Source organism: Hypanus sabinus, chromosome 10 (assembly GCF_030144855.1).
Source record: "Hypanus sabinus isolate sHypSab1 chromosome 10, sHypSab1.hap1, whole genome shotgun sequence".
Classification (NCBI taxonomy): Eukaryota; Metazoa; Chordata; class Chondrichthyes; order Myliobatiformes; family Dasyatidae; genus Hypanus; species Hypanus sabinus.
Genome location: NC_082715.1, coordinates 126,520,794 through 126,535,185, shown reverse-complemented (window position 1 = coordinate 126,535,185; position 14,392 = coordinate 126,520,794). Strand labels below are relative to the sequence as shown.

Sequence of the window (14,392 nt, the reverse complement as noted above, 5' to 3'; positions counted from 1 at the left end):
ACATACATTCTGATCTTTCTCTGCTCTGGCTTATCCTATAGGATGCCGTAGCCTTGTTTATTTTTCTTTGCCGAAATGCAACACTTCAGACTTCTATGATATTAAATTACATCTGCCACCTGGCTGTCCATTTTGCTAGACTTTCCATGCCCTCATAAATAATTTTCCTCCCCACTGTTTTTATGTATGTCTTTGCATCTTTTGAAATTTATCATATATACGGTTTTATCAGTTATTAACAAATACCTAGAGAAAAGAAGTGTTTCTGGTCCGGATCCCAAGGAACATTGTTGTGTACACACAAAGTACACTGCAGATGCTGTGGTCAAATCAACACGTACAACATGCTGGAGGAACTCAGCAGGTCGGGCATCATCCATGGAAATGAAGTCAATGTTTCCACGAATGCTGCCCGACCTGCTGAGTTCCTCCAGCGTGTTGTGCATGTTGATTGTTGTGTACCATCTTCAGCCACTTATCACAACTACTAACCTTAAGACAATTTGCTAAGATGCTACCACTGACCTTTTTCCATGAGGATACATTTTGCTAGCTAGCCTTTTAGCTGGGGCTGTTTCAGATGCCTTCTGAAAATTTGCATGGATGAAATCTACATGTGAATCCTCCTTTATTTTTATCAGAAAAAAATCAGTAATGTTGGTCCAATAAACAGAAAAAAAAGGAAACTGCCATTCCTTTATTGAAACCTTCAAATGGTAGTTGATTTATTCCCTGGCTTAATTGAACTCTGAGATGGGAGGGACTGTATGAAAAGGTTTGAGTAGACTTGGCCTATGTGTCAGAGCCTTAAGAAGGAGAGATGATTAACTAGCATAGATACAATTCTTAGGAAGCAATATCATTAGAGAATAGGAGACTTTCCCCTCAACTCAGGTTAAAAGACGGGGTCACAGTGGACTGGGATGAGGAGAAATTTCTTCACTCTAGAGCAGGGATTTTCAACCTGTGGTCCACAGACCCCTCAGTTAATTGTAGTGGAGGGACCATGACATAAAAAAGGTCAGGAACATGTGCTCCAGAGCTTAGTGAATCTAGAATTTCCCACTCCATAAGACTTTGAATGTTCAAAGTAATCTTTAAAATCAAAAACTTTTCAGAGTTGTTCAATCAAGTGAAAAGGAATTGGTCGCATCTCTTTTTAACTTTTTACTGCAGTAGTAAGTATAACATTGAAAACTTTCTGGCAACAGTGAACCCTTCCTACTTGATGCTGATGCATACTTCCCTGAAGCAGATGGAAAGGCTGTAGGGTGTCAGGAAGTGAAACACTCGCTGTACTATACCCAGCTTGGCAATGGCTTTTGAAGACATGGTAAGTATGTGGCTGGTCCAGTTGAGTTCCTAGAAACAGGTGATTTCCAGGATATTGACAATAGGGAAACTTGCCAATAGGATTGCCATTGAGGGTAGGTGGTTAGACTTGATGGAATGCTTACTAAGCGCTTCTCAGTTTTGCTGCATTAAGGTATGGACTGCTTTGTTTGTTGAGGTATTGGACCTGGAACTGAACATCAAGCAATGATCAGTGATCATTCCTACATCTGACTTTATCATGGATGAAGTGCCTTTAATGAAACAGCTGAAGATGGTTGTCTCTATGGACTCTTCCATGAGGAACACCTACAGTGGTGTCCTGGAACTGGTATGTTCCAACAGCCAAACCATCTTCCTGTATTGGAGTTGTGGCTACCCATTGCAATATTTTCCCTTGATGCTCACTGATTTCAGCTTTACTTGGGTTTTTTTGATGCAACAGTCAATGCTGCCTTGATACTAAGTTCACAGTAAATTTATTTTCTAAGTACATATATGTCACCGTATACAACCCTTAGGTTCATTGTCTTGTGATCAATCACAGTAAATACAAGAAACACAATAGAATCAATGAAAGACTGTAACTAACAGGATGCATGAACAACCAATGAGCAAAGGACAACACGCTATGCAAATATAAAAAGAGTGAAAAAATAATAAATGAGCAATAAATATTGAGAACACGAGAAGAAGAGTCCTTGAAATTGAGCCCATATGTTGTGGGAACATTTCAGTGATGGGCCGAGTGAAGTTATCAAGTCTGATTCAAAAGCATGATGGTTGAGGGGTAATAACTGTTCCTGAGCTTGGTGCTGTGAGTCCCGAGGTGCTGTACCTCCTTCCTGATGGCAGCAGCGAAAAGAGAGCATGGCCTGGGGTGTTGAGGTGATAATGGGTGGCTCTTTCCTGTGACAGCACTCTGTGTAGATTTGCTCAGTGGTGGGGAGGTTTTTACCCGGGATAAACTGGGCCATATCCACATTTGGTAGGGTTTTCCATTCAAGGGTATTGTTGTTCCCATACCAGCTCATGATGTAACCTGCTATTATACTTTCCACTACATATCTATAGAACATGTCGAAGTTTTAGATGGCATGCTGATTCTTCACAAACTTGTAAGAAAGTAGCAGAGATGCCCTGCTTTCTTCATATTGGCACATATGTGCTGAACACAGGACAGATTCTCTGAAATGATAACACCGAGGAAAAGTTGTTGACCCTCTCCACCTCTGATCCCCGAAAAAGAACTGACCCATTGACCTCTGGTTTCCTCCTCCTGAAGTCAATGATCTGCTCTTGCATCACTCAGCCAGACTTTCAATCTCTCTCCTATATGCTGATTTGTCACCACCTTTGATTCGGCCAATGACTGTGGTGTTGTCAGCAAATTTAAGTATGACATTGAAGCTGTGCTTAGCCTCACAGTCATAAGTATAAAGCAAGTAGAGCAGGGGCTAAGCACACAGCCTTGTGGTATATCTGTGCTGATGGAGATTGTGGAGAAGATTTTGTTGCCAATCAAAAGAGACAGGTCTGCAAGTGAGGAAATAGAGGATCTTGTTACACAAGGAGGTATTGAGGCTCAGGTCTTGAAGTTCATTGATTAGTTTTGAGGGGATGATAGAAGAGAATGCCAAGCTGTAGTCAATGAAGAGCATCCTGATGTATGCATCTGAAGATGTTTCAGCTTTGGGTGAAGAGCCAACAGAACGGCATCCACTGTTGACATGTTGTGGCGGTAGGTGAATTTGAACACGCTGAGTTGCTTCTCAGGCAGGAGTTGATATGTTTCATTGCCAACCTCTCAAAACACTTCATCACAGTGGATGTAGGTACTACTGGATGATCGTCATTGAGGCAGGTTACCATATTCTTACACATCAGTACAATTGAAGCCTGCTGGAAGCAGGCAGGTGCTTCAGACTGCCGAAGTGGGAGGTTAAAAGAGCTGAGTAAACACTCTAGCCAGTTGATCAGCACAAGTCTTTAGTACTTGGCCTGGTACCCCGTCAGGGCTGGATACTTTCCGTGGGTTCACCCTCCTAAAGGATGCTCTCACGTTGACGTCAGAGACTGAAGTCACCGCGTCATCAAAGGCTGTGGGATTTTGTGATGGTGCCTGCATGTTTTGGTGGTCAAAGTGAGGATATGTTTTGATGATCAAATAAGCATAAAAGACATTGAGCTCAGTTGATAGCAAAGCCTTGTCGTCACCTTTTTTGCTTAGTTTCACTTTGTAGGAAGTGATGACATTCAAGCCCTGTCACAGCTTTTGAGCATCTTTCATTGATTCAAGTTCACTTTGCATGTGAGATTGTGTTCCCAATTTTGTACCTGGACCTCTTGTCTGGCAGAGCTGGTCCTTGCCCTCAACAACTTTTTCTTCAGCTCCTCCCACTTTCTCCAGACTAGGGTAGCCATGGCCACCTGCATGGGTCCAGTTGTGCATGCCTTGTCATTCATGTTCCAAGCCTTCCCTGGTAGTGCTCCCCAACTCTTCCTCCGCTTCATTGACGACTGCATTTGTGCTGCTTCATGCACCCATGCTGAGCTTGTCAATTTCATCAACTCTGCCCCTAACTTCCACCCTGCCCTTAAGTTCACTTGTTCATTTCTGACACCTCCCTCCCCTTTCTCGATCTTTGCCTCTATGCCTGGAGACAAACTGTCAACTGACATACTTTATAAACCTACTGATTCCCATTGTTATCTTGACTATTCCTCTTACCACCCCATCTCCTGTAAAAACGTTATTCCCTTTCCCCAGTTCCCCAGTGCTGTATCTGTTCCCAGGAAGAGGCTTTCCTTTCCAGGACACCAGAGATGTCCTCCTCGTTCAAAGAACGGGGTTTTCATTCCTCCAATATTAATGCTGCCCTCACCCACATCTCCTCCATTTCCTGTGCATCTACACTCATGTCATCTTCCCGCCACCTTAACAGTGATAGAGTTCCTCTTGTCCGTATGAGCCTCTACATCCAACACATCATCCTCCATAACCTCCACCATCTCCAAAGGGATCCTATCCTAAACATATTGTTACTCTCCCCCCCCCCCCCCCCCCCAGTAGGGATTACTTGTCCATTCATCCCTCCCCACACTTACCCGGCAAGTGGCCTAAGTGCTACACCTGTCCATTCACCTCCTCCCTCACCTCCATTCAGGTTCCCAAAGAGACTTGCAAGGTGAGGTAATACTTCACCTGCAGATCTGCTGGGGTCATCTGCTGTGCCGATGTGGCCTCCTCTACATTGGGGGGAGCGCTTCGTTAAGCACCTTTGCTCTAACCACCAAAAGCAGAACTTCCCAGTAGCCAAACATTTTAATTCTAATTCACATTCCCATTCTGACATGTTGGTTCATGGCCTCCTCTTGTACCAAAATGAGGCCACCCTCAGGACGGAGGAGCAACTCCTTATATTTTGTCTGGGTAGCCTCCAACCTGATGGCATGAATATCGATTTCTCCTTCCAATAAAATTTTTTATCATTCCCCCTCCCCTCTTCTATTCCCCATTCTGGCCTCTTACCTCTCTCACCTGTGTATCACCTACCCCTGGATCCCTTCCTCCTTCCCTTTCTCCCTCCCTTTCTCCCATGTCCCAATGTCCTCTCATATCAGATTCCGTCCTCTCATATCAGACCCTCTCCAAACCCTTTATCTTTCAAACCCACCTGCTTCATCTATCACCTTCTAGCTATGCTCTCCCCCCCCCCCCACCTTTTTATTCTGTCATCTTCTCCCTTTTCATTGCTGAAGAAGGGTCTTGTCCTGAAATATTGACTGCTGCCTGACCTGAGTTGTTCCTGCATTTTGTGTGTGTTCCTGTTTTATTTTGCTTGGTCGCCAGACCTGAATGCCACTGATGTGGTCCTCTGCGGATCTCTTAGTTCATCCAGGATTTCTGTTTGAGGAAGACTGAGTGATTTGTCTTTTTAATGATGTTTAGAACAAGGCATTGATGAAGTCTGATGTAAGTACAAACACTGGGCTAAAGACTCTGTTCCCATGTTCTGTTGTTCTATGTTCCAAGTAGTCCTAGTAAAGCTAAACCTCAGATAGACAACAGTGAGCTCATTATTGGTGAGTAAGTGCTGCTGAATGCCCCTGATGATTGAGAGAAGACTGATTGGGCAGAAATTAGATATGTTGGATTTATCTGCTTATTGTAACCAGAAAATTCCTGAGTAATTTTCCACATTATCAGATAGATACTCATGTAGTACTTCTGAAACATGTTTGCTGGAGCGTGCTCATTCTGGAACACTAGAGTTCAAACTATAGTTGGAATATGTCTGATCTCGTAGCCTTTGCTGTCACCCATTTCTTAATAGTAGGTATGTTAATAGATTCAGTCCAGTAGACTGAAAATAGGTCTTTGAAGATTTTAGGAGTTTGTGATGTTGAGAGATATATGTTATTGGGATGAACCTTTGGGCCCATTTCATTCTGTTCCAATGGAAGAATTCTATGAAGTCCATCTGGACTGAAACGTGCCTCTGGGAAGCTCTAGCTGCTTTATTCCACTACTGCTGCTTGTTGTATAGGTGAATTAGCTCTTGCCTAATTGATCTTCTATTCCCGGTCAAATTAGAGCAATATTCCTCAAAACTATGTTGAAGCATCCTTAACCAACATGAGCACTCCTTTCTTTGCATGGAAAATAAAGTACAGAAAATAGTAAATTACCTCCAGCTTGCCTTCACTGTCATTGTATTTGTGAACAAAATCAAAAGGCATCATCTTTGTAAAGTCGCAGCAAAACCTTTAACCCACGTGCCCAAAGCATTTGAGCAAAATATTTTTGAGTAGCTTTGATTTAGTTATTTTGAAGTAATTTATGTACAAATGCTAAGATGTTGAATATTATATGTGATTTTTTTTTGATCATTTAAATATATTTTAAACTTAATATCCCAGAGGTTTTCTTTTCGTAGCTCTTAAGATGTTTCTCATTAGAATAGCCAGCTGATTTTCAAATTACTGTTCTGTTATTGTTTTAGATACAATTTATTCTGTGAACATCTGTTAAATGCCGCTAGTAGCAACACACAATGATAAATAAATCTAGACCTGGTGAGCATGTTGAAAGAAATACTCTCACATGCTGCATAAATATTGCATCTGTTAGATTGATCTGTAACTCGCTCGGCCACAACTCTTTCTCTTGTTAAGCCAAAGGTAAAGACTACCCACATTGGTTAGTGAATAAAAATAGTGATTTCTGGCATATTGGATCAAACACCTTTATTCTGAATTTCATTCCCTTTCCAATATACTGGTCCATGGCCTCCTCTTGCTTTGTGATGAGGCCACCCTGGGTAGCCTCCAACTTGATGGCATGAACATCGATTTCTCCTTCCGGTAAAAAAAATAACCTTTCACTCCCCTCTTCTATTCTGCACTCTGGCCTCTTACCTCTTCTCCTATCATCTTCCCTCTGGATCCTCTCCTTCCCTTTCTCCTATGATCTACCCTCCTTTCCTTTCAGATTCCTTTCTCACACAATATTCCTAATATTCTGGCTGGGAAACTTACATCATCGTTAGCAATGGGTGAGGTACTGGTAGATTTGAGGGTAGGAACTGTTATTTAAAATGCTATTTTAAAAGTTCAGCGCAGAAAAACCTGGGTCCATATATTCCCCAGCTGTGGTAAATAAGTTGATAGAGAGGATTCTAAGGGATAAGATATGATTTGTACATCTGCAGAGATGGGTGGATTAAGGGTAGTCAGCATGGCTTTGTGTATGGAAGATCATGTATTTTGAGCACGATTTGAGTTTTATTTTTGGTGAGGTGACCAAGAAAGTTGATGAGGACAGTGTGGTTGATGTCAGTATGGCTTTTGATAAGTTTCAACATGGTAGGCTGCTCTGGGAGATTAGATCGCATGGAATCCAGAGAAAGCTGGCGAATCGGATGCACTGTTGGTGGAAAGCAGAGGGTGATGGTAGCAAATTGTTTCTCAGACTGGATGTCTGTGACGAGTGGTGTACCTGGGGTTGCTGCTTAGCCCACTATTGTTTGTCAGCTATATCAACAACTTGGATAAGGATGTACAAAGCATGGTTAGTAAGATTGCAGATGACACTAAAATTGGTGGTATAGTGGAAAACGAAGAATGTAATCAAATATTACAGGGGTGTCTTGATCAACTGAGTAAGTGGCCAAGGAATAGCACATGGAGTTTAATTTGGATAAGTGCAATTAGGAATTTCTCAGTGAATGGCAGTGCCCTGGGGAGTGTTGTGGAACAGAGGAACCCTGGCATACAACTACATGGTTCGTTGAAAATAGAGTCACAGGTGGAGAAGAAGGCATTTGTTATGTTTGCCTTCATCAGTTAGGCATTGAATCGAGAGTTGGAATGTCATGTTATAATTGTAAAGCTATGGTGAGATCTCATTTGGAATACTGTGCGAAGTTCTGGTCATCTGGGCATAAGAAGGATATCATTAAGTTGGAAAGGGTGCTGAAAAGCTTCATGAGTATTTTACCAGAGCTGGGGGGCTTTAGCTGTAAGGAGAGACTGGATGAGCTGCAACTGTTTCCCTGCAGCGTAGGAAGCTGAGAGGTGACCTCACAGAAGTATGTTCGGTATAATCATAGGGTATATAGATTAAGTGAATGGTCACAGTTTTCTCACCAGGGTAGGGGAATTTAAAAACTAGAAACCAAAGAGCACAAACCAGAGAAACTCTGCAGATGCTGGAAATCCGAGCAGCATACATAAAATGCTGGAGGAACTCAACAGGCCAGGCAGCATCTATGGAAAAAAGTACAGTTGATGTTTAGGGCTGAAATGTCGACTGTACTTTTTTTCCATAGACGCTGCCTGGCCTCCTGAGTTCCTCCAGCATCTTGTGTGTGTGTTCAGAGCTTAGAGTACTTCTGCACCATCCACCTCTAGCAGGACTTCCTAGTGGTCAAACATTTTAATTCTGATTCCCCTTCCGACATGTCATGTCCATAGCCTCGTTGTGTCAAGATGAGGCCATCCTCCGGGTGGAGGAGCAACACCTTATATTCTATCCAGATATCCTCCAACTTGGTGCATGAATATCAATTTCTAATTCTGGTAATCAAATTCCCCCTGCCTCTCTCTACTCTGACCTTTAACTTCTTAACCTACCTACCACTTCCCCCAGATCTCCTCCTTCCCTTTTTCATTAGTCCATTCTCCTCTCCTATCAGATTTTTTATTCTCCAGCCCTTAACCTTCCCCACCCACCTGGCTTCACCTATTACCTTCCAGCTAGCCTCTTTCCCCTCTCCCCACCTTTGTATTCTGCCATCCTCCCCCTTCCTTCTGAGTCCTGCAAAAGGACCTCAGCCTGAATTGTTGATTGTTTATTCATTTCCGTAGATGCTGTCTCACCTGTTGAGTTTCTCCAGCATTTTGTGGGTGTTGCTAGAGGGCATTGGTTAAAGCGAGAAGGCAATTTTTAAAAAGGAATCTGATGGGCAGTTTTTTCACACATTGTATAGTAAATACATGGAATGAGCTGCCAGAGGACATCATAAATACATGCACAATATTTAAAGAACATGTTGACAAGCACATGTATAGAAAAGGTTCAGACCAAATACGGGGAAATGGGACTAGCTAGCCTGGATGGGTAGGACCATTTCCACACTGTATTGCAGTGACCCTAGTAATGAAGATCTGTGTTCCAGAACCAACCAGACCATTCCAGTATAGGAACAACAATGCTATGTATATGACAATATGAAAGATCGCATTTATTTTCCCTTATGATATTTGGCCCATCCAGTCAAAGCAGTTCACAGAGCAATTCCATCAATTCTAAACCTCCAGTTCTTTTCTGGTTGCCTATTGTCTTTCCCATGTCCATCAACACCTGCCTCCTGATTCTCCTGTTACCCACTCATACCGGGGTAGTTTACAGTAGCCAATTAATCAATGAAATCAATCAGTGGGAGTGTAGAGAAATCAGAACACTTGAGAAACACATATCTTCACAAAAGAAACATACAAACTCCATAAAGATAGCACTGGTGACCGTCTGAAATTAGGACTCAGAGCTACGTTATAGCAGTTGTGCTTCATTTTTCCACCCAGGAAACTCCAGTTCATGAAAAGCACGACCAATCCAATTAAAATAATTACTGCTCAATCAATCTACACTCAGTCATCAGTAAAATGATGGAAGGTGATTTGCACTCGCAGTGTTGCTGGCTTCGGTGTTAAATAGTGACCACAAATATGTATGATAAAGACCACCTTGTACAACTATGCCACATTGAATGACACAAAGCTGAAGGATGTGGAGAAATATGATCTGGGGCGACTACAGTCCATCAAACCAGGTTACAACAGTGCCATGCTATGCAAAATTTACCTTGTAAATTACCTTTCAGAAATGTGGATGAAAAAGAGCTTATGTTCACTCAAAGATGTAAGCTGAATCACTTAAAGTAATTTATGTATAAATAGTAAGATGTAGAATATTATATGTGATTTTTTAAATTTGATAACACTACTGCCATTTCTTGCAGGTTTTATAGTACTAGAACATGAAACGGGTCTTAAAACAGCAGTATCAGTGATATATAGCACAATTCGTCTAAGTAATCTCACATCTAAGAAATTTTAGATTAATAAATTATGTAGAGATTTAAGCATCAGAACCTTTAAATACTATATTCAATTTCAGCCAGAAAATGAAACTGTCAAAGGTCTTTTTACAATCTTAAGTTGTCTTGATTATTTTAAGAAGTAGCTTATTATTGATGCCCTCTGTTTTTTATTCTGAACTGATCCATCTTGCGTGATGGTATAAAATAGTATTGAACTGCTTTCCAGATTCCCACAGCATACTTGATGCTTGCTTGCAGATCCTTGTCAGAAATATTTCTAAATTTGGGAAAAAATTGGGCTAACTATTCAATGCTTTCCGTTTTGTGTGGTTTTCTGGACAGTGATATACAGAGCTCAGAAATGAAGCTACATCAGTCCACTAGGCTGACTCTGATGCTTTTGAGATTAAAATAGTACAATATCCAAACAAGTAAGTTAAAAGTATGCTTTTTAAAAAAAACACCAATAGGTCAAGGATTCAGGCGGTGAATCAAAATTAATCAATTGGAAAATCAATGGTAAACACAGCAGATCTCATTATCTGACACTGGAGATAATTTCTGCACAATATAACTAAACAAAATATGTTCCATTTATTGGAATCTGTATCATTTCAGTATCTACAATAATTACTGTACATTGTTATCAGCCAGATAAATAGCTCTTGCATGCTCTTGGCCTTTGATGAAACCATTTCTGCATCACAGTACAGGCTAGAAGAGTTTAAGTGGCCTATTCCTTAAGGTGCGAACTAAATTGCTAAATAAACTTCAGAGAACTGCAACTGAGTAGTAACAAGACAAACAAAAATTGTGCCAAAGTAATATTAATTCCTTTAAATTAAGTATATTACAAGAGTCAGAGCTATTTATTTCTAGGAGGGAAAATGCTAATTAAACTAACACTCTTTATATTGCCATGCTGATAGCTCTCTATCTATTCAACTGATTCATCTTCCCCTCAAGGATGCAGCCACACTCTTGTCCATTCCTTTGATTTGGGATAGGTTTCTTTAGATTAGAAAAAAATCGCAAATGTATTTTCTTTATCGAAGAAGGGAGGGAGGCAGAATACAGCAAACTTGTGGCCAACTATGACTGGGAGAAAATATTAGAAGCAGTTATTAAAGATGATATGTTGGAACATTTGGCAAAATTCAAGGTAATCAGATGACAGTCAACATTATTTTGTGTATACAAAATCATGTGTGACAAATTTATTGAAATTGCTTGAAAATGAAGGTAAAAAGAGCCAGTCAGTTTTTATGTCAGATCTTATTAATCCTGTATGTTTATTACTTTGACAGAATGCACGTCCGTAATAGTAACATGAATAAAACCCCAAAGGAATATCCTGCCAGGGGTAGTAGTAGAGGCAGGAACATCAAGTGCATGCAAGCAGTTCTCAGATAAGCACATAGAGGATAGAAAAATGAACATCTACGTAGCAGGGAAGAGTTAGATTGATCCTAGAGTAGGTTGATGGTTGGCTCAACATCGTGGGCCGAAGGGCTTGTTTTGTAATCTATGTTTTGCGTTCTAAAAGTAGAAAGCTGTAACTTTGCATTAATTTTGACTTCCTCTTCAATCCCTAAGTCATTATTAACTTTGGAAATATAAGGAGGAATAGGCCTTTTGATCCCTCGTCCCTGATCACGTCTGATTTTTTCCAGCAGTAACCTTGATTGCTTTAAAAACTGAAAATCTCTGGATCAGCCGCTGAACCTCTGTAGCTTGAGTAGAGGATTCATTTGTTTTTTTTTCCTTGTGCTGAATGTTGACCAGTTATCTTGAGACAGTGATACTGGTTCTAGACACCTCTGCCACGGAAAGCATCATCCCTACAGCTTCTCTGTCAAGGCTGATGAGAATATTGTATGTTTTAACAAAATCCCCTTTTATTTTTCCTAACTTTATGTTCAGCTTGTTCTCCCAAGATAAAGATATATTCCAAGGAACCGGTCTGAAATGTAAATATGGTGGATTGTTGTTGGCCCAATGCAGAACCTTGAGGGACAATATTAGACACAATCTGCTAATTAAAGTGCCTGCCAACTATTCCTTCACTCTATTTCTTGCTGCTTAGCCAATTTACTAGCTTGATCACTAATTTGTCTTCAGTTCCATGAGTTTCATCATTAGCTAAAAATCTATTAGAATTGAGCTTGATTTTTTTGGAAATCCTTACTGCTAATGTCTCCTGCTGCTCCTCTATTCACTCAATTTACTCTTAAATATTCAGTCAGATTTGTCAGGCATGACTAGGTTCAATGACTAGGTCCTACTAGGTTCAATGAAATAATCACTCGACCTTTCAGCTTAGTATTTCCCTGTTCACATGAGGTGATCTAGACTGCAACCTTACTGATAGAAATTGATATGCAGGATATTTTAATCTTTTTGAAAGTTTTTTAAGGCAAGAGAACTTCGAAAGAATACAGTTAGGCTGATGTTCTCACAAAAACATAGCTGTGGATTCATATTCGGTAATTAGGTGCTACTGGCATTCCAAATGGCATCCCCATTTTGTGGGGATCTGTCAGCCTTTATGGATTTTTTGGGTATTTTATGTCAGCTTTACTAAATTATTTCCCAGCGTTTATCTTGTACTTTATGTTTGCCACTATTTTTAATTTTATTGTTGTTTCTTATTTGTTTTTCATTGAAATGTCTTTTTCCACTCTTTGCAGGAAGTATTTTTGTGAGCTCTGCCTGGAATCGGACTGGATGGCCTCTTCTCCACTGTACCTCAGCGCTTCAGACTGGATTATCCACATCCACAACACTCCCTTTTGTGCTGCATCAATATAGGCACAGCAGTTTCTTTAACAAATGTAAGTTTGGTCTTCTAGATCTAAAAGTGATCGATCTTCTAGTTCTAAAAGTGATTTAAAGCATTTTCATCTTTGTCATTTTGTTTTAAGGAATTGAATGTTTAAGCTTTGTCGATTGTCATTACCGCTATTGAAAAGCGCATGATGAGTTGATTTTTTTTAAATGATATAGTTAGTTGAGCAACTCTTGTAACAGGATTTTCATGTGAAGCTGAAAAGCAGGTGTTGTGTATGTAACTTTGAAGTATTGTAGCCTCAGTTCATTCTGGCTAACCTGATGTGGTCTAATTTATAATGTGCTGATACTCAGCATGCACAATGATTTCAGCATCTTGTTAAATCACAAATTCTTAATGCTGAAGGCTTCTCAATCTGACTACACCATCTGTGCTATATGCCATAGGCAGAAATAGTCTTTGAGAAGAGAGGCAAAGAAGTTTAACGTACCCAAGGAGAACAAGATTCTTTCACTTTTAAACGTTTAGGGAGAATTTTGTTTTTCCCAAAATATAACTTGTTAGCACTTAAAGGAATTATTAAAACTATATAATGGATCTCATAAGTTTCAAATGTTGGAGGAATTCAGCAGGCCAGGCATCTTATATGGAAAAGAGTACAGTCGACGTTTTGAGCCGAGATGCTGCCTGGCCTGCTGAGTTCCTCCAGCATTTTGAGTGCATTGTTTGGATTTCCAGCATCTGCAGATTTTTTCTTTTGAGTTCATAACTTTTGGCAACAATGCATCTTTGGATTCCAAACTTTAATGGATCTGAACAGCTCAGTCTGGGCACCTACTTTCACATATCTATATCTACAGTATGTTAGCATTTCCTGAGGAACATAGAATTATAGAAGCCTTATAACACAGAAGGAGACTATTCAGTCCATTGTATTTGCACCAGCTTACTGCCCATTTCTGGCACTTGGGCTGTAGCCCTGCTAGTCACAATTGTTTAGGTTTTTTCTACATGTGTTTTAAGTGTGATGAATGCCAGACCCCTTCTGTGATTTTTACTTCTCTTGCAGCATAGGAGGCCATTCAGACCTTCTAATGTAACTAGCTCTCAGACCATTCCAGTCAATCCCAGATCCCCACTTATTTTTCTGTGGCCTATTGTCTGTCACATGTCCATCAATTCCATCTTGATTCTCATATAACCACGTTCCATAGGCATAATTTGCAAATGCCTACAAAAGAGTGAGTCCAAGCAATGTGCAAGAGAACGGGAGCAAACAAGGAAGCCCATGTTGTCACAGGGGAATGAACGTACGTACCCCATGCAGATGTCATTAATGACTAGAATTAAACACGCAGAAAACTGCTGTGTCACATCTCCACTCTAATCTTTCTACCATTTACTTTTAATTTATACTCCCTGGCATTTAACTTCTCTGCAAGGGATAATAGCCATTCCTACTTAGCTATGTATCTTGCAGTTTAATGTATCCCAATTAAGTTTTCCCACAACCTCCATTGTTCCATTTCTTAGAAAAAAATAATATGTTTTTCTCTGTGGAGAGAAAAACATAGTTAATATTTCAATTTACAAACCAGAGAAACTGCAGATGCTGGAATTCCAAGCAACACACACAAAATACTGGAGGAACTTAGTAGGCCAG

General features: G+C 40.4%; 1 protein-coding gene across 2 annotated transcripts in view; it reads left to right on the top strand.

The window, feature by feature from the left end:
- mrps5 (mitochondrial ribosomal protein S5) overlaps positions 1–14,392 on the top strand; it is a 124,798-nt gene that overhangs the window by 7,853 nt on the left and 102,553 nt on the right. For both annotated transcript variants that reach the window (XM_059982905.1, XM_059982906.1), the window contains exon 2: positions 12,629–12,772. In XM_059982905.1, coding sequence (XP_059838888.1) covers positions 12,629–12,772 — 144 coding nt within the window. The remainder of the gene's footprint in view (positions 1–12,628; positions 12,773–14,392) is intronic.